This window comes from Bos taurus, chromosome X (genome assembly GCF_002263795.3).
Source record: "Bos taurus isolate L1 Dominette 01449 registration number 42190680 breed Hereford chromosome X, ARS-UCD2.0, whole genome shotgun sequence".
Taxonomy (NCBI): domain Eukaryota; kingdom Metazoa; phylum Chordata; class Mammalia; order Artiodactyla; family Bovidae; genus Bos; species Bos taurus.
The window spans coordinates 4119212-4140090 of NC_037357.1; the positions used below are offsets into that span (position 1 = coordinate 4119212).

A 20879-nucleotide genomic window follows, 5' to 3' on the forward strand; every position below is an offset into this window, starting at 1 on the left:
ATATATACACACAATTACATAAGGTGGTTAAAGTATTTCTCACTCACCTACTAGGCACACAAGGGCAGCACAACAGAGTCATCAAAGAATTTAGTTTGATTGGCATATTAGAGTTAAGGAAGAGAAATACAACTCAGGGCAGTCTGTTCTGGCTGCCAAAGGAGTAATCCAAATAGGTGGCTGGGGGACTGAGAAGGATCACTCCCGGCGGGGGCAATCAGAGGAGGCTCAGTGGAGAAGGTGGCAACTGAGAACAACCTTGAAGGGCAGGGGGAAGAACTTCACCAAATAGAAGCTATAAGGGAGGACATTTGGGTAGAGGAGGGTGAATTCAAGATATGCTCAGGTTAGGACAAGTGCACTCATTTGGCTGGAATTTGGGACTTGTGTGAGTGATTTGCAGTTGATAAGCTTGGTTTGACTGCCAGGTCCTCTGTGCCAGAACAAAGGCTATGGTATCACCCAGACCTGCTCTTCTACTTCCTTCTGGGTGACCTTGGGCAAGCGGCCTAAACTCTGTGCAAAGGGAGGACAGTAACAATACTTAGCTCTTGAGATCCTTGGGAAGGTTAATAGAATAACACATAAAGCATTTGGCAGAGTGGCACATGAAAAACATGTTCAAAAAATGGACTATAAATGCATAGGCTGTCATGAAGGGAAGCTCCAGATATTTAGGACTGGTCTCAAATATTTGAGGGTTAAAGTGGAAAAGCCTCTGGTACCTTCCATCACTGTGAGACCCAGTAGAGGGGCCTGGCTTAGCCTCCCTTTGGCCTAGACTATTGGAACTGTCTCCTGGCTTTCTGCATCTCCCATAATCATCTTCCTTGGTGGTGGTGGTGTAGTCATTAAGTCATGTCCGACTCTTGCGACCCCATGGACTGTACCCTGCCAGGCTCTTCTGTCCATGGAATTCTCCAGGCAAGAACACTGGAGTGGGTTGCCATTTCCTTCTTCAGGGGATCTTCCCAACCCAGGAATCGAACTCAGGTCTCCTGTGTTGCAGGCAGATTCTTTAGCAACTGAGCTATGAGGGAAACCCCTAATCAACTTCCTTAAACCTACCTTAATCATAGCTGTGTCCCTCTATGGCTCAAGAACCTTCTATGGCTCCCCACTGCTCATTGACCGAACTTCCTAACCTGGGGGAGGGTGTGGGAGATGCAAGAACTACCATTTATTGAGAGAAGAAAAGAACAAAGAGGAGGCTAATGTTAGGAGTGAAAAGGTAAAACAGCCTCCTCTTTTAAAAGCCCTAAAACAATGAATTCCCAGAAATCAGCAGGTCCTTCTAGAAGAGAGCAGGATACATCTCTGAAGAGGGTAAGGCGTTCCGGGCCAATGACTGATTCACTTACTTCTTCAAGTCTAGTCAGGAAAGGTTAGAGGAGATGAGGGCGGAGAGCTGGGTAGGGAGCCCCGGGAGGGGAAACAGGATAATACTTTTGTTTAGTCGCTAAGTCCTGTCCAACTCTTTTGTGACTCCATGGACTGTAGCCCACCAGGCTCCCCTGTCCATGGGACTTCCCAGGCAAGAATACTGGAGGGGGTTGTCATGCCCTCTTCCAGGGGATCTTCCCGACCCAGGGATCCAACCCACGTCTCTCATGTCTCCTACATAAGCAGGCGGATTCTGTACCACTGAGCCATCAGGGAAGCCCTAAGCAGGGGAATAGTCCTCAGTTCCCTGAAAGGGCTCCCGCCTGGACCCTTTCTCGAGTTTCTCTGCAGGAATCCGGGGCAACTGCGGGAAGGGGTCAAGGCACAAAAGGGGAGTGCGAGGGAACCCTAGTCACATGGGGCAGCCAGGCCACCTCCCCGAAATGCGAGGCACGGGACAAAGGCGGCTCAAGGACAAAGTGCACGGAGACTTCTGAGGAGATAAGAGGGAAGGACGAAGGAAGGGGCGGGGAGCGAACCTTAAGGATCACGCTCCCGGAGGCCTTGGCTGGAAGCCGAGCTCAGTTCGCCGGCGAGGGGGTTCCCTGGATCCTCTTCACCCCGGTAGCTGTGGGGATGCAGAGAACCCGGCGTTTGGGGCAACCGGGCGGCTCCGGGCGGCTCCGGGCGGCTCTCGGAGCCCGCTCGCAGCCCGCCCCCGCGCCCGCCCCACGGTTGCCCTAGCCGGGCGGGAGGCGTGGCCGCCAGCTCACCTGGCCGTTTGGGGCGGGGACGCCCGAAACCTGGGGGGACCGAGGTGGCGGCTGCACCCCGGGCTCTGGAGAGGGGCTCGTCCTGGGGGCCGGGCCGGAGCTCCCACCCCTCCGCGTCGCCCCCACCCCCGCAGCGCCCGGGCCCTCCCTCGGATCGCTGGCGCTCTCCCTCCCTCTCCTCCCTTCCTTCGCTCCCTCCCTCCGAGCTCAATTGCTCAAGCCGCTTCCTTCCCCAAAGCCAGCGCCAGTTCCTCTCGGTGGGGCCCGGGAAGGGCAGCCGACGCTAGACATTGGGACCGCCGTGGCGGCCGGACTATGGCCGAGCCCCGAGGGGCCGCCAAGCCGGCCCCCAAGGCCTCCTTCGCACAGACCAAGCTGAGCCCGAGGAGCGCCCCGCAGCCCCGCCCCTCGAGAGTGGACGCCGGCAACCTGAGCAGGTACCGGGGCAACGCCACCGCCTCCAGGGAGCCCCCTTTACTTGGCGGGCTGATGCCCTCGGGAACAGGGTCGGCGCGCCGGCGGGGAGCGCGGCTGGAGCTGCTGGGGCTGCAGGGGGCGGCTCCCGCCGGGTGGTTGTCGGAGGAGCGCCTGGAGGAGCAGTCCCCGGGCGGGCCGAACGGACCGGGCGGTAGCAGGCTGTGCCTGGAGCCCCGGGAGCACGCGTGGATACTGGCGGCCGCCGAAGGCCGCTTTGAGGCGCTGCAGGAGCTGCTGGAAGCCGAGCCGGGGCTGCTGCTGCGGGGCGACCCGATCACGGGCTACTCGGTGCTGCACTGGCTGGCCAAGCACGGGCGCCACGAGGAACTCATCCTAGTGCACGACTTCGCCCAGCGCCAGGGGCTGCGGCTCGACGTGAGCGCCCCGGGTAGCGGCGGCCTCACGCCCCTCCACCTGGCGGCCCTGCAGGGCCACGAGATGGTCATCAAGGTGCTGGTGGGCGCCTTGGGGGCTGACCCCACGCGCCGCGACCACAGCGGCCACCGGCCCTGTCACTACCTGAGGCCCGACGCGCCCTGGAGCCTGCGGGAGCTGTCGGGGGCCGAGGACTGGGAGAGGGCAGGCGGCCGAGACGGGGACCCTAACAATGCCAACAACAACAGCAGCAACGCCGCCGCGTGGACTGTGAGACGCGCCCCGAGCGCAGTGGGCGCGCAGGTCGTGGAGAAGACGGCCAGAGCGGCGGCGGCGCCAGCCAAGGCGAAAGACTCCGTGGGCAACCGGGTGGCGCAAATTCAAGGCCTCCTCCGCCATATGTTCCCCTTCTTCCAGGACCGTTGAAGGCGACGGAAACTGGAGAGCGTGGAGGGACCCCGACGCTGCGGCGAGGCCTCTGTCCCGGGTGGTCCCGCGACCTGCCGCCCCCTCCAAAGGGAGGTGCCCGGGACTCAGCTCGAGCCGCAGCCTTGGGCGCTGGGCCTGCCAGGAGTAGACCCCCTTGGTGTGGGTCTCAGGCACCTGTCGCAGGTCTCCTACTACACCGGCCAAGAGACGCTGGAACCAGGCACCAAGCGGTCCTTGTGCCAAGTCCCCAAACTACAGGATTTAGGAGTTCGGTGCAGAAGCTTGGGACAAGGAAAGTTATGCTTCCAGTAGCCATTTCTTGGCAGGCAGAAGCTCTGGGTTTATTCGGAAACATTTGCTAGAAGAATGAGATAAGACTGTAAACCAGTGATCCAGAGGAAGTCTAACTGCAGGCCGACTTAGCTATTAACAAGTTATTTTGGGGGATGAACCAGCCCTTGTCAACCTGCTCCCGGAGACAAGCAGGGCTTACCGGTAGGGGACCCTTTCTAATGTATCCCCAATGACTTCTTTAGCATATTAAAACGGAATGCTTTCCTTTCACAGGACAAAGCTGTCATTTGAGTGACTTTTTTTTTTTTTCCATTAACCACCAAGGGAGAAGCTCCCTGTGTTTGCAGGGAGGAGGTCACCAACCCGTGGCCGTGAGCTAGCGATCCAGAACAGACTCTGGACCTCACTCTCAGAGAAAGTGGCCAAGCTGTACACCAAAGGAGCTACTTTCACCTTGGCTCTGAGTAGAGACACACTGTTTACCTGTCTCCCAGACTCTTTGGCATCTAGGTCTGGCCTCCTGTGAGTCTCAGTCCAGAGGAGCTGTCTGCAGGGAGGGGGTGTGTGTGTGTGTGTGTGTGTGTGTGTGTGTGTGTGTGTGTGTGTGTGTGTGTGTGTGTGTGTTGGCATCTAGGTCTGGCCTCCTGTGAGTCTCAGTCCAGAGGAGCTGTCTGCAGGGAGGGTGTGTGTGTGTGTGTGTGTGTGTGTGTGTGTGTGTGTGTGTGTGTTGGCATCTAGGTCTGGCCTCCTGTGAGTCTCAGTCCAGAGGAGCTGTCTGCAGGGAGGTGTGTGTGTGTGTGTGTGTGTGTGTGTGTGTGTTGCTCAGTCCTGTCCAACTCTTTGCAACCCTGTGGACTATAGCCTGCCAGGCTTTCAGTCCATGGAATCCTCCAGGCCAGAATACTGGAGTGGGTTGCCATTTCCTTCTCTACGAAGGAAGCAGAGGGGAAGTAAAAGGAAAAAGCTTCCAAATATTTTTTTTCTAATATTTCCTGGTGAGTCATGTAATTTACCTTGACTTCTGCCCTCCAATGAGACACACCCCTTGGCACTTGTCTCCAAGAGAGGGTTTTAATCATCAGCATTGTGGATTTCTTTTAATTTTATTTAATATATAAGTTGTAGTTTGGAAAATTGCTCCCATTTAGAAATACTGTGAATTGAGTAGAATACAGGAGGGTTGCTTGATTGGAGCTGAATGGACGGAGAAGTAGTGGGTGGCTGGAAATCCATGCTGTTTCTGAGAACAGCAGATTTTTGAAATAGCACTGTATCCCCGGAGGCTTGGGTGGCCCTTGCAATGGACTGCTATGTCCTTAGCCCTCCCATCCCAGTCCTTGAAGGCCAGGGAGGAACTGAGTCACCACCCCACACAGCCCAGAGACACCACCCTGAGTGCATCCATCCAGGTTTCCATCTCTGCTTGGCAGGCCTGTTTGCCTCTTCTCAGCTCAAAACGTTCCCACCTGCCCTTAATAACCCATTAGACTCTTATCCATGAAATGATCCAAATCCTTCCTATTTATTCTCAGTCTGCCCCATGTCTCTAGTAACTATACCTTAAACATTTACACAACGTTGCTGTTGTTCAATCACTAGGTTGTGTCCAACTCTTTGCAACCCCATGGATTGCAGAACACTAGGCTTCTCTGCCCTTCACTATCTCCCAGAGATTGCTCAAACACCTGTCTGTTGACTTGGTGATACCATCCAATCATCTCATCCCTGTCACTCCCTTCTCTTCCTGCCTTCAATCTTTCCCAGCATCAGGGTCTTTTCCAGTGAGTTGACTCTTCCATCAGGTGGGCAAAGTATTGGAGTTTCAGCTTCAACATCAGTCCTTCCAATGAATTACTTCCAATGAATATTCAAGGTTGATTTCCTTTAGGATTGACTGGTTTGATCTCCTTGCTATCTAAGGGACTCTCAAGTTTTCTCCAGCACCACAATTTGAAAGCATCAATTCTTCCGTGCTCAGCGTTCTTTATGGTCCAACTCTCACATTCATACATGACTACTGGAAAAACCATAGCTTTGACTATACGAACTTTTGTCAGCAAAGGAGCAAGTGTCTTTTAATTTTGTGGCTGTAGTCACCATACGCAGTGATTTTGGAGCACAAGAAAATAAATTCTGTCACTTTCCACTTTTTCCCCATCTATTTGCCATGAAGCGATGGGACCAGATGCCATCATCTTGGGTTTTGAATGTGAGTTTTAAGCCAGCTTTTTCACCTTTTTCACCCTCATCCAGAGGCTCTATAGTTCCTCTTCACTCTCTGCCATTAGAGTGGGATCATCTGCATATCTGAGGTTGCTGGTATGTCTGTCAGCAATCTTGATTCCAGCTTGGAATTCATCCAGCCTGGCATTTCACATGATGTACTCTGCATGTAAGTTAAATAAGCAGGATGACAATATACAAGCTTGACGTACTCCTTTCCCAATTTGGAACCAGTCCGTTGTTCCATGTTGGGTTCTAACTGTTGCTTCTTGTCCTGCATACAGATTTTTCAGGAGACAGGTAAGGTGGTCTGGTATTCTCATCTCTTTAAGAATTTTCCACAGTTTGTTGTGATCCACACAGTCAAAGACTTTAGCATAATCAATGAAGCAGAAGTTTTTGGGGAATTCCCTTGCTTTTTCTATGATCCGACAGATGTTGGCAATTTGATCTCTGATTCCTCCACCTTTTCTAAATTCAGCTTGTACATCTGGAAGTTCTCAGTTCACATGCTGTTGAAGCCTAGCTTGGAGCATTTTGAGCCATCACCTTGCTAGCATGTGATATGAGCACAATTGTACTGTAGTTTGAACATTCTTTCACATTGCCTTTCTTTGGGATTGGAATGAAAACTGACTTTTTCTAGTCCTGTGGCCATTGCTGAGTTTTCCAATTTTGCTGGCATATTGAGTTGCAGCACTTTCACAGCATCATCTTTTAGGATTTTAAATAGCTCTGATGGAATTCTGTCACCTTCATTAGCTTTGTTCAAAATAATACTTCCTGTAGGTCTGATGAGGTCTTTACAACCTCCAGATATTCTTTGGATTATATAACTTCATTGTTAACACTAGCAAGCGGGTACTCTTTCTACCCCCTTCTGATGCCTATGTCAGAAGCTTTCTCTATCTCCTTTATACTTTAATAAAACTTTATTACACACACACACACACACACACACACAAATAATGCTTCCTAAGACCCACTTGACTTCACACTCCAGGATGTCTAACTCTAGGTGAGTGATCACACCATAGTGGTTATCTGGGTCATTAAGACCTTTTATGTATAGTTCTTCTGAATGTAGCATTTCTTTTTTTAAAAAAAATATTTATTTTTAATTGTAGGATAATTACTTTACAATATTGTGACGGGCTCTGCCATACATCAACATGAATCAGCCATAGGTATACATATGTCCCCTCCCTCTTGAACCTTCCTCTCCATCTCACTCCTCTAGGTTGTCACAGAGCACCAGTTTGAGCTTCCTGAGTCAAACAGCAAATCCCCACTGGCTATCTATTTCACACATTTCACACACTACTCTTTCAGTTCTTGCCACCCTCTCCTTCCCCCTCCATGTCCACAAGTCTGTTCTCCATGTCTGTCTCCACTGCTGCCCTGCAAGTAGGCTCATTTCTAGATTCCATATATATGCGTTAATTTTTCCTCTTTTAAATAAACTTCTTTGGGACTTCCCTGGTGGTCCAGTGATTAGAACTCAGTGCTTTCACTGCAGGGTCCTGGGTTTGATCCTTGGTCGGGGTATTAAGATTTTACAAGCTGTGCGCCACAGCCAAAGAAAAAGAAAAAATGTAAAGGAACTTCTTTGATGTCTGCAGTGGAAGGGCAAGCATCTCCTGGCTTGTGGCATTTGGCATGGGCACCTGGTATAACCCTCCTCCACCCCCATGCCCATTTTCTAGATGCAAATTGGCTAACTGATGCAGGATGGTGGTTTCTGCTTCACAGCCTCTCCCAAGGTGGGTTGGGCTTGGTGAAGGCTGGCAGGGTGAAGGCCTTCCCTTCCTGCCACAGGGCTTAGAAAGAAGATTGGCATGTAACTTTGTCCCACATCCAAAGGACACTTCTAACAGTAGTCCGTTCTTCATAGGAAAAGTCTGAACCTCAGAATCTTAACTATAAGCAGATTCAGAGACCTAAGACAAGCATCTGCCCTATTCTGTCCAGAATGAAAACCAAGTCAGCTGCAAGATTTGAAAGCAGCTTTCTAGAGTTTTTTCCTATCGTCAGCTATTCTTCCCACAAATTTTTTTCATCATGTGATGTTGCTTAGCCTACCTCCTCCATGTAAAATTGAGGTTTGGCTGCAGGGGACAAACTCCCATGCTGAAAACTCCGCATGCCTCACATCAAGCCATTGGCATTTCTGGTATGCTCACCCCAAGAGAAAGAACAAGTTCCCTGAGAAACTTCTTTCCAGGGGAGCAAAGCAGAGTTAAGCAGATGATGCAAATCTGCATTCGAGCGGGACAGATGGACAAGAAAAGGAGACCGAAGCAGGGCTGTAACCAGGTAAGCATCAGGGTTGGAGGAAGGGATCCTGCACAGAGGATGGGGCCTAACCCAGGCCAAAAGGCTTTGGGGAGGAAGATCATACCTGATCTGAGGCTGGAGGGGTGAGCGGGAGTATGTCAGTGGAGACAGGGTAGCAGCCTCCTGGCAGGGCCACTGGAGTATGTATCAGTGCACAGAACAAGTACCAGGAGATGTAAGTCAGCCAGTTTGGCAGTAAGATGGGAGCTGGGGAGTAATTAACAGCAACTCTGGAGAAGAAGTAGACGGGGGTCCAGGTCACGAAGGGTCTTCAAGGTCATGCTGAAAGAGGAACAAGGTATTTTAACCTCGAGGTAGCTGGGAGCCATAGGTTTCTAAGCAGGGGAGTAACAGGATGGGATTTTAGAAAAATCACTCTTGGAGTCCCGTGGAGGATAGATGTGTCAGGAGAGACAAGTGGGGGAAAACACATCATTCAAGCAGTGTCTTTCAGGAGAAACACTTCAAGGAAAGCCAGGCATCTGCTGAGAAGTTCAGAGACCCCTGTGGAAGGCAGTGGCCTTCAGACTTTGTTTTTTGTTTTTTCTTCTCCATAGCCTTGGCTCAAGGCTTCCCAGGTGGCACTAGTGGTAAAGAACCCACCTGCTGATGCAAGAGATGCAGGAGGCATAGGTTCAATCCTGGGGTGGGGAAGATCCCCTGGAGAAGGAAATGGCAACCCACTCTAGTATGCTTGCCTGGAGAAGCCCATGGACAGAGGAGCCTGGCGGGTTACAGTCCGTGTGGTCCCTAAGAGTCGGACACAACTGAAGAGACTTAGCACACATGCAGCCTTTGCTCAAACGAAGCTCACCTCAGAGCCCCAGATGTAAAACTGACAAGCGAGGAGCTAGTGAGGTGAATCTGGGTTGGACCTCGCCTCCCCACCGCCTGCATCCATTTTAGACCAGTGGAGGGCGCACAGCGGCCCCTGGAGCAAAATTGCCAAAAGCACTCAGCCGAACCTGGCTTCCAACCTGCTACTCATTAGTGACCTTGAGCGAATCACTTACCTCTCTGAGCTGCAGTTTCCTCGGCAGTAACATGGGACCAATACAAGCTCCCTTGCAGGGATGTTGCGATGATTCGAGAAAACACAATGCACACCACCTAGCAATCCGCAGGACACATAGGAAATAAGAAATAACAGTAAATGTATTAATTAACAAATTTATTAAAGAATTTATTAGGAGACTTCCTTGGTGGTCCAGTGGTTAAGAATATGCCTTCCAATGCAGGGAACACAGATTCAGTCCTTGGTTGGGGAACTAAGAGCCCACATGGTGCCACTAAGACCAGATGCAGCCATATCAATCTAAATATTTTTTAAAAAGGAAAAAAAAAGAATTTACTAACAAATTCTCATTTGGAAAAATTGAAAGGTACTCAGCAGGCTCTAGTGGTGACCTGCATTGTCCCACCACCAAAATGTGTCCATGATTGCAGATTATTTTCCTTTTGTACTACATGAGTGGCTGCTCCTCAAAGGAGGTATTGGTTCCTCTGCTGATGTTGTTCACCACCTACCCATTTTTACTTTAGATACAATCAAAACAAGCTGACTTACCTTGTTCTCAGCCCATAGAAGTCAAAGCAGCAACTAAGTAATTGCCCACCAACTATTAAACAGGTTAGCTATTATTTCCAGATAAAGTCATAAACTGGACTTACAGCTAAACCTGAAATCCTCTGAAGAGAATAAAAGCATACAAGTTGCTCATCTCCTGACCCTGTTATCTACAGAAATGCCCCCTCCTATCCCAGCCTACATAGCCTGCATTCCACACCCATCCTCCATCTTCGCTCTTTCCGTTCATTTTAATGAAGGGAAGGAGCATGCCTGTCTCCTTTCAAGATGTAATGCATGCTCTCAAGCCTGCCTCCTCCCACAGCCTAATTCCATCAGTTGTCCCTCTTCTGTATCTTGGAGAGCGCCCTCAGTTTAGTTTAGTGCAATAAACACTTGTTGACCACCTACTAGGAGCCAGGCTTTTTGGGTGACAAACACTTTCCAGCCAAACTTTTTCAAAGGAAGGTATGTTCCCTTCACATCTCCATTTCCTTACCTCTCTCTCTCTCTCTCTCTTTTTTTTTTTTTTTGCTGCCTTACAGCTGCAGGCTCCAGAGCACATGGGCTCAGTAGTTACTGTGTATGGGCTTAGTTGCTCTACGGCATGTGGGATCTTAGTTCCCTGACCAGGAATCCCACCCATTGCAGGGCAGATTCTTAACCACTGGACCAGCAGCGAAGTCCCTCCATTTCCTCACCTCTTAATCACTCCTCTGCATTCTGGCTTCTGCCTCCGCCACAAAGGTCTCCCAGAACGACCTGAAGTGGAGTGAAAGTCACTCAGTCGTGTCCTACTCTTTGCGATCCCATGGACTGTGAATTCTCCAGGCTAGAATACTGGAGTGGGTAGCCTTTCCCTTCTCCAGGGGATCTTCCCGAACCAGGGTCTCCTCCTGCTCTGCGGGAGGATTCTTTACCAACTGAGCTATCAGGGCCCAGCTGCCAAATAGAAGTCCTCACCTTTGTTTACTTCTTGGCAAGCACGCATGTGTGTGTTTGTGCTCAGTTGCTCAGTTGTATCCAACTCTTTGCGACCCCATGGACTGTAGCCCACCAGGCTTCTGTGTCCATAGGATTTCCCAGGCAAGAATCCTGGAGTGGGTTGCCATTTCCTTCTCCAGGGGATCTTCCAGACCCAGGGATCAAACTTGCATATCCTGCATTGCCAGGTGGATTCTTTACCACTGAGTCACCTGAGAAGCCCATCATTTCTTGACAGCACTGACCAGTGTGAATTATTTCCTCCTTGAAACTCTCCTCTCTAGTATTCCATGACTTCCTATGGCTTCAGTTGCTGGCACTTACCAGGCTAAAGTCTTGCAAAGTTCTCTTCCCTTTACATTCTCTCCCTAAGACATTTCATTCTTTCCCCACTCAACCCACCCCCACTCTGCTCCAGCCACATAGGCCTCACTGTTCCTCAAAAGAGCTGTGTTCTCCTGAACTCTGGGATTCCTATATGCTATTCCCTTTTTAGAAACACTCTCCCTCTATTCCTTGCCCCCTTTTACCTGGTCTACTCTTACTCACCATTCAAATGTCAGTTTAAATGTCACCTCCTTGGGGAAGTCTTCTCTGACCCTCAGGCTATGTTAGAACTGCACCTTTGCTAATCCTTATCACACTTGAGAAGTTATCTATGCAGTTATTAGATTGATATCTCCCCTGCTCCATGTGTATGTACATGCTCAGTTGCTCAGTTGTGTCAAACTCTTTGTGACCCTGAGGGCTGCAGCCTGCCAGGTACCACTGTCCATGAAGTTTTCCAGGCAAGAATATTGGAGTGGGTTGCCATTCCCTTCACCAGGGGATCTTCCGAACCCAGGGATTGAACCTGCATCTCCTGCATTGGCAGGCAGATACTTTACTACTGAGCCACCTGGGAAGCCCCTCTTCTGCCCCACTAGACTTAAATCCCACGAGGGCAGGAACCAAGTCTGTCTTATTACCACATTGTCCCTAGTTCCTGGTAGATGGAAGGTGCTCAATAAATAGGTATCCATTGGCAATGGAATCATAGATTTGACCTCAAAAGCACAAGGCACAAAAGAAGAAATAGATAAATCGAACTTCATCAAAATTAAAAACTTTGGGGCCTGAAAGGAAACTACCAAAAAGAAAAAAAACAACCCACAAAGTAGAAGAAAATATTTGCAACCATATATCTCATAAGGGTCTGTGCGTGCTAAGTCACTTTAGTTGTGTCAGACTCTTTGCAATCCCGTGGACTGTAGCCCAACAGGCTCCTCTGTCCATGGGATTCTCCAGGCAAGAATACTGGAGTGGGTTGCCATGCTCTTCTCCATGGGAATCTTCCTGACCAAGGGATCAAACCTGCGCCTCCTGTAGCTCCTGCATTGCAGGTAGATTCTTTACCCCTGAGCCACCAGGGAAGCCTAGTATCCAGAATATATAGAGAACTCCTACAATTCAACAACAAAAATATAAACAGCCTGATATAAAAAATGGCAAACACTTGAATAGACACTTCTCTGAGATATGAAAATTGCCAACAAGCACAGGAAAATATGCTCAATATCATTAGCTGTTTGAGAAATCAAATCCAGAATGAGATACCACTTCACATCCACGAAGGTAACTATAATCAAAAAGTCAGATCATAACAAGCATTGATGAGGATATACAGAAATTGGAACCCTCGTGTTCTGCTGGTAGGAATGTAAAATGGTAGTCACTTTGGAAAATAGTATGCCACTTCCTCAAAAGTTAAACATGGGATTACTATATGTAATGCTGTGATTTATGGGGCTTTCCAGGTGGCGCAAGTGGTAAAGAACCCACCTGCCAATGCAGGTAGATGTGAGACTTGGGTTCAATCCCTGAGTCAGGAAGATCCCCTAGACAAGGAAATGGCAGCCCACTCCAGTATTGCCTGAAGAATCCCATGGACAGAGAAGTCTGGTGGGCTACAGTCTATGGGGTTGCAAGGAGTCGGACATGACTGAAGTGACTTAGCATGCACTCACGCAATAATATAATTTATGATAAGAAACATGTATTTAGTCTTCAACCCCATTCCTGGTGCAGAGCTGCTCCTAAAACCCTTGGAATTTCCTATGATAAGAGTGAGAAAGGTGGCTTTTGTATGTTAAAAGGTGATTTTTGGGAAAGCCCTTAGGTAACCTAAGGTTAGGGGCTGGTTGCCAGGGCAGGGGGTGGAATTTTCAGTACCACCCCTGCCACCAACCTCCAGGAGGAGAGAGGGGCTGGAGGCTGAATCAGTTATTGGCCAGTGATTTAATCAGTTGTGCTTATCTAATGGAGCTTCTGTTAGTGCGCGTGTGCTACGTCACTTCAGTCATATCTGACTCTTTGTGACACTATGAACTGTAGCCCACCAGGCTCCTCAGTCCATGGGAATTCTCCAGGCAAGGATACCGGAGTGCCATGCTCTCCTCCAGGGGATCTTCCCCTGGATCTTCCCTGCCCAGGGATTGAACCCAGGTCTCCTGCATTGCAAGCAGATTCTTTACTGCTGAGCCACCAGGGAAGCCCAATGAAGGACAGGGTTTGGAGAGTTTCCAGGTTGGTTAAACACATGGAGATTTGGGGAGCATGGCGCCTTCAGATTGGGCATGGAAGTGCTTAACCTGTTCTTCATACCTTGCCCTTTGCACCTCTTCCATCTGGCTGTTTCTGGGTTACATCATTTTATAATAAACCAGTGATCTAGTACACAGGATGTTTCTCAGAGTTCTGTGAGCCTCTCTAGCAAATGAATCGAACCCAAGCAGGGGATCTCTGATTTATAGCCAGTGGATCAGAAGTATAAGTAACAGCACTTGCAACTGGCCTGTGAAACCCAAGGGGTGTGGTAGTTGGAAGCTCCCATCTGTGGCCTGTCACTCAGAAGCACAGGTGAGAGTCTGGGGTTGTGACAACCATCTGAAGGGGTGGGACCAGGGACAGTCTTATGGGATTGAACCTTGGACCTATGGAACCTGATGCTGTCTACGTGTAGTGTCAGAAATGAGTTGCATTGTAGAACACTCAGCTGGTGTTGGAAAATTGTTCGTTGTTCATTTCAGTCAGTTCAAGTGGCTCAGCTGTGTCTGACTCTTTGCGACCCCATGGATTGCAGCATGCCAGGCTTCCCTGTCCATCACCAACTCCTGGAGCTTACTCAAACTCATGTCCATTGAGTTTGTACCAGAACCTATTTACCATATGACTGAGCAATTCACTCTTAGATATCTACCCAAGAGACATTAAAATATAAACATATGTGAATGTTCATAGCAGTATTATTCATAATAACCAAAAGATGGAAACAATGCTGTTTTCTACCAGCAGAGGGAAGGACAAACAAAATGTGATGTAGCCATACAATGGAATCTTATCCAGCCATGAAAAGTGATGAAGTACTGATTCATACCAGCTTTCCTGGTGGCTCAGTGGTAAAGAATCCGCCTGCCAATGCAGGAGACATGGTTTTGATCCCTGGGTTGGGAAGACTCCCTGGAGAAGGAAATGGCAACCCACTCCAGGATTCTTGCCTGGAAAATTCCCTGGAGAGAAGGAGCCTGGCAGGCTACAGTCCATGGGGTCAAAAAAGAGTCTGACATGACTTGGTGACTAAACCACAATTGATTCTTGCTATAACATGAATGATCCTTGAAAATATGTGCTAAGTGAAATAAGCTAGTCACAAAATTCCACATATTATATAGTTCCATTAATATGAAATGTCCAGAATAGGCAAATTCTGGAAAGAAGACTAATGGTTGCCTAGCATTGAAGAGGATGAGGGATGGGAGAGGGGTGATAGCTAAAGGGTAGGAAATTTTTTTAATCATTTTTTTTTTATTGGGACTTCCCTGGGCCCAGTGGTTAAGACTCTGCACCTCCACTATAGGAGGCAAGGATTCAACTCCTGGTTGGGGAACTGAGATCCTGCATTTGGATTCTTTCCCATTATAGGTTATTACACGATACTGGATATAGTTTCCTGTGCTGTACAGTAGGTCCTTGTTGATTATCTATTTTATATATAGTAGTGTCTATATGTTTATCCCAAGCTTCTAATTTCTCTTAATCTAATCCTCTTTTTTTTTCCCTAATCCTTTTTGGTTTGTTTTCTATGTCTGTGACTATTTCTGTTTTGTAAATAAATTCATTTGTATCTTTTTTTAGATTCCACATATAAGCAATATATTTGTCTTTCTCTGTCTGATATACTTAATATGATCATCTCTAGGTCATGTTGCTGCAAATGGCATTATTTAGTTCTTTTTTATAGCTAATTTTCCAATATATATCTGTACTACTTCTTTATCCATTCCTCCATTGATGGACATTTAGATTGCTTTATTATTGCAAATAGTGCTCCGATGAACACTGGGGTGCATGTATCTATTCAAATTAGAGTTTTCTCTGGATGTATGCCCAGCAGTGGGATTGCAAGATCATATGGTAGCTCTATTTTTACTTTTTTAATGAACCTCCATACTGTTTTCCACAGTGGCTGCACCAGTTTGCACTCCTACCAGGGAATGCATGAAGTGCAGGGAGTGCAGGAAGGTTCCCTTTTCTCCACACCCTCTCCAGCATTTAGTGTTTGTAGACTTTTTAATGATGGCCATTCTGACTGGTGTGAGGTGATACCTCATTGTAGTTTTGGTTTGCTGCTGCTAAGTCGCTTCAGTCGTGTCCGACTCTGTGCGCCCCCATAGACGGCAGCCCACCAGGCTCCCCCGTCCCTGGGATTCTCCAGGAAAGAACACTGGAGTGGGTTGCCATTTCCTTCTCCAATGCATGAAAGTGAAAAGTGAAAGTGAAGCCGCTCAGTCGCGTCTGACTCTTAGCGACCCCATGGACTGCAGCCTACCAGGCTCCTCCGTCCATGGGATTTTGCAGGCAAGAGTAAAAATTGAGTGATATTGAGTATCTTTTCATGTGCTTGTTGGTCATCTGTATGTCTTCTTTGGAGAAATGTCTATTTAGGTCTTCTGCCCATTTTTTGGTTGGGCTGGGTTTTTAAATATTTTGATTCATTTATTTGGCTGTGCCAGGTCTTAGTTGTGGCACTTGGCATCTTCGATCTTTGTAGCAGCATGTGGAATCTTTAGTTGCATGTGGGATCTAGTTTCCTGACCAAGAACTGAACCAAGACGTCCTGCATTGGGAGCATGAAGTCTTAACCACTGGACCAGCAGGGAAGTCTGGCGTTGTTTTGTTTTTTATATTAAACTATATGAGTTGTTAACATTTTTTGGAAATTAATCTCTTGTCAGTAGCATCATTTGCAAATATTTTCTTCCAGTCAATAGGTTGTCTTTTCTTTTTGTTTATGGGTTCCTTTGCTATGCAAAAGCTTTTAAGTTTAATTGGATCTCATTTGTTTATTTTGTTTTTAATTTATTTCCATTACTCTAGGAGGCAGATCCAAAAGTATTGCCGTGATTTATGTCAAAGAATGTTCTGTGTATGTTTTCCTCTAGGAGTTTTAAAGTATCCGGTCTTACATTTAGGTCTTTAATCCATTTTGAATTTTTAAAAAAAAATTTTTGGGTTTATTTTTTGTATATGATGTTAGAGAATGTTCTAATTTAATTTGTTTGCATGTAGCTATTATTCCCAGCACCACTTATTGAAGAGACTGTATTTTCCCCATTGTATTTTCTTGCTTTCTTTGTCATAGATTAATTGACCATAAGTACGTGGGTTTGTTTCTGGGCTTTCTACTGGAAATTTCTTTTTAAAGTGACAAAAATGTTCTAAAATTGACTGTGGCAATGGTTACACATATCTGTAAATATACTAAAAACCACTGAACTTTACACTTTAAATGAGTGAAGTGTATAGTCTGTGAATTGTACCTTAATAAAGCTGTTACTTAAAAAATAATTAAAAAAAAAAAAACAAACAGAAAGAAGCAGAGACAAATATCCTCTTAAATTTGAAAGCAGTGAGAACACACACAGAGTTATTGAATTAATGCAAGAGAAGTGAGGAGAGGCAGCCTTCAGAAAGGGAAAGAGGAAAAAGTATATAAATAGAAAGCTGACAGAGGAACTAAAAGAACTAGAGCAATGAGTCCCCAGATGTGGAGATAAGGCTCCTTCCAGGCCTCATAGAGCCTGAAGCATCCCTGTAAGCTCAGTTCAGTGTGATAAACGGCGTTCACATAGGGGCCCTGGGTCATTACAACCAGACTAAGTTGTTTAGTATCTCCACTGAAGAAGGCAGAGAAGTTTATGATGCTTCCTAAGTAAGTACCAGTCTAAAAGCTGGGGTTCATCAGGGTGTACTTCTCAGTCATCCAGAAAATGTACTTTATGGAACACACTCAACAGATAAGGTCCTCCTGGATTGATGGTCTTTTGATATGTCAACTTGGCAAGCCTACAGTCCCCAGTCACTCAAACACTAATCTAGGTGTTTCAGTCAAGGTATTTTCCAGATGTAATTAAAGTCCATAGTTAGCTCACTTGAAGTAAAGGAGATTGTTGTTGATAACCTGAATGGGCCTGATTTAATCAGTTGCAGAGCCTCAAGAGAAATTCTGCTGTTAGATAGCAACTTCAGCCAGTGGACGGCCGGTGCCTGTGAAGTCCTGTCTGCTTTCTTGAAGGCCTGCCCTGGGAATTCCCAGTTTGCCTCTTCGGGTCTCATAATTGCAGAAGCCAATTTCTTGCAATAAATCCCTTAACATATATCTCCTACTGGTCCTGCTTCTCTGGGTGAACCTTGACTCATACCAAAATGAACTATGTTACTCTGGGATAATAAATTTGTGATCAAATTAAAGTTTATTCAGATAGAACATGTCTAATGCCTGGATAGTGGTTTCTAAATACCATTCTTCAATAAAAGGAACCAAGGTTCCTTGTTTGCTTGAATAAATGGCGGATTCTGGGCCGGGGGAGTATTGGATTATATCATAAGTATAAAATAAGCACCCATAAGTCCATCTTGATATAAAGAAATGATAGGATAAATAAATAGGGAAAAAGAAACAAATCTCCCATGCAGAAAAATTTCAGATAATTTATGGAGATACTCAACCCTTGAAGAGTTAAAGGGAGCATAACTCCCCACTTCTTAAGAAGTGCTGACTGCATGTGCTGACTTCCCTTCAAAGAGTACAGTTGGAAAGGGGGGAAATAGAGTAACTGTACCGTGGAGAAACCTGATCAACACTGCTTCAGCCAGTTGATCAAGGTTAATATCAACAGTGATAAATCACGGTGAGAGTACATACCCTTGAAATGACCTGATAAGAACAGCCCTTTACCTCTGTGATCTTCCTTCCCCAAAACTTATAACCAGTCTCATAATGAGAAAAGCATCAAACAAAATCCAATAGAAGGGCATCCTACAAAATATTCGACCAGTACGCCTCCAAACTGTCAAGGTTGGGGATTTCCCTGGTGGTCCAGTGGTTAAGAATCCACATGTCAATGCAGGGGACATGGGTTTGATCCCGTGGAGCAACTATGCCTGTTCACAGCTCTATAGCCCATGCTCAGCAACAAGAGAAATCCTTGCACAGCAACAAAGAGCCTGTGTGCAACCAAAAATAGTCACATACATAAATATTAAAAAAACCCAACAACCTGTCAAGGTCATGTTGTTGAACCCAAGTTCATGAGCCTGACACACAGTGAGGCCAAACCAACCAAAGCATCAGTGTTTGGAGCAGAGAAAGGTTTATTGCAAAGCAAGGAGTTCTGCTTTAAATTCAGACGTTTCAGGTTGTTAGGCCTCCCTGTGCATTGGGCCCACACACTTGAGTTCAACAACAGTCATCAAAAACAAGGAGAGTCTGAGACACTGTCACAGCCAAGAGGAGCCTAAGTGTGGAGCCCTATACCCAAGTCACAGGTGTGGAGCCCTGTACCAAGGTCATAGGACAAAGATCTCAGGGAACTGTCCAGTTTAGATCCGGAAGCTCATGGCAACAGTTGCTATGGGGCTTGGTCAGTTCCAGAGATTTTTGTCCTGTGACCTTGGTACAGGGGTCCACGATGAGACCTAACTACCATATGCAAGTGGTGTCCTGGATAGGATCTTGGAGCGGAAAAGGGCAATTAGGTAAAAACTAAAAAAATCTGAGTAAACTATGAACTTTATACTATCCTCTCAACTTTTCTGTACATCTAAAACTATTGTAAAAATAAAGCTTATTAAAAAATATTAGATCAGGAAAAAATCAGATAAATACTTCTGAATATGTACTCTACAAGATGTTTTTTTTAAGATAACTAAGTTAAATTTATTTTAGTTTCTGGTCACACTGCATTGTTTCAGGATCTTAGTTCCCTAACCAGGGACTGAACTCAAGCCCACAGCAGTGAAAGTGCCAAGTCCCAACCACTGGTGTGCGTGCGTGCTAAGTCGCTTCAGTCGTGTCCGACTCTGTGTGACCCCATAGACGGCAGCCCACCAGGCTCCCCCTGTCCCTGGGATTCTCCAGGCAAGAACACTGGAGTGGGTTGCCATTTCCTTCTCCAATGCATGAAAGTGAAAAGTGAAAGTGAAGTTACTCAGTCGTGTCCGACTCTTAGCGACCCCATGGACTGCAGCGCACCAGGCTCCTCCATCAATGGGACTTTCCAGGCAAGAGTACTGGAGTGGGGTGCCATTGCCTTCTCTGGTCCTGTATCCTAGTCAATGCCAAATGAGTGGCTTTTCTACCCCGCAGAGATGTTAGCAAGTAGCCCCCCAGTAGGTAACCTCATTTTCTATTTCATCAAAAAGATAGAAACCACCTAAAAAGAATTTGTTCAACTTCCTGCAATCAAATCTATGAACTGACCTGCATGTGCACTCATTTTTCCCTTCCTGTGCTTTGATATAGTAATGACAGTTACCACTGATGCAGTGTTAACTATGTGCCAGGCACTACAGTGATGTGGACAAAAAAAATGTTGCCTGCCGTTTTAGTAAATAAAATGTCACCTGCCATCAAACCAGCAGCCACTGAAGACGCCTTGACGGCGCACCCCAAGGAGAATTCTGGAGAGAGAGAAACTGGATACTGGCCCTAGATAGTTAAGAGGCATATCTAAGAAATGACTTCTATAGCCCACACCCACGTTTTCCCATACAGAGAAAAGCACTAAAATCATTAACTTGAGATGTTTTTGTGTGATTAGCAGTAATCTTTTCCTGTTTGACTACATTTCCCCCCATTTTTTCTCCTATATATCCCGGCTCCTCCCTTATTTCTCTGGAACATTTCCTCAGAGCTCTCTGAGAGTCTGTCTCCTGGGCTATAGTTCTCAGTTTTTCCAGTGGTCAGGTATGGGTGTGAGATTTGGACTGTGAAGAAAGCTGAGCACCGAAGAATTGATGCTTGGGAACTGTGGTGTTGGAGAAGATTCTTGAGAGTCCCTTGGACTGCAAGAAGATCCAACCAGTCCATTCTGAAGGATATCAGCCCTGGGATTTCTTTGGGAGGAATGATGCTAAAGCTGAAACTCCAGTACTTTGGCCACCTCATGCGAAGAGTTGACTCATTGGAAAAGACTCTGATGCTGGGAGGGATTGGGGGCAGGAGGAGAAGGGGACGACAGAGGATGAGATGGCTGGATGGCATCACTGACTCGATGGACATGAGTCTGGGTGAACTCTGGGAGTTGGTGATGGACAGGGAGGCCTGGCGTGCTGCGATTCATGGGGTCGCAAAGAGTTGGACACGACTGAGCGACTGAACTGAACTGAACTGAATGTCCCCAAATAAAACACAATTCACATATTTTAGATTGTGGGACGGTTTTTTTTTTTTTTTTTGGAGGGGGGCTTTTTTTAGTTGACAGCAAACATATTGCATGCATTATCTCCTTTAATCATCACGCTCAAAATTCTGAGGTAGGTTCTCATAATTTCCCCATTTTGTAGTCAAGGAAAACTGAGGCTCAAGGAAAGCAAGTGACTTGTCCAAAAGTGTCACAGTCAGAAGGTAATAGAATGAAGTGTTCCAACCCAGACTTGGGAGTTTGACCTCTTAATTCCTGGAGTCTGTTTGTCTGTAAGACAAACCCCGAATCCTG

At 46.9% G+C, this 20879-nt stretch overlaps 2 protein-coding genes across 3 annotated transcripts in view; one reads left to right on the plus strand and one right to left on the minus strand.

Moving 5' to 3' along the window:
* The window catches only part of SEPTIN6 (septin 6), a 159638-nt gene extending 150242 nt beyond the window's left edge, over nucleotides 1–9396 (minus strand). The window contains exon 1 of one of the 2 annotated variants that reach the window (XM_059883516.1): nucleotides 9305–9396. In XM_059883516.1, coding sequence (XP_059739499.1) covers nucleotides 9305–9337 — 33 coding nt within the window. In that variant the 5' untranslated portion in view covers nucleotides 9338–9396. The remainder of the gene's footprint in view (nucleotides 1–9304) is intronic. The other variant, XM_059883515.1, reaches the window with a different exon arrangement.
* Nucleotides 1064–4035, plus strand: SOWAHD (sosondowah ankyrin repeat domain family member D). Its single transcript, XM_005227443.5, has one exon. The coding sequence runs from the start codon at nucleotides 2472–2474 to the stop codon at nucleotides 3432–3434; it is 963 nt and encodes a 320-aa protein (XP_005227500.1). The 5' UTR covers nucleotides 1064–2471; the 3' UTR covers nucleotides 3435–4035.
* Nucleotides 9397–20879: the final 11483 nt, after the last annotated feature.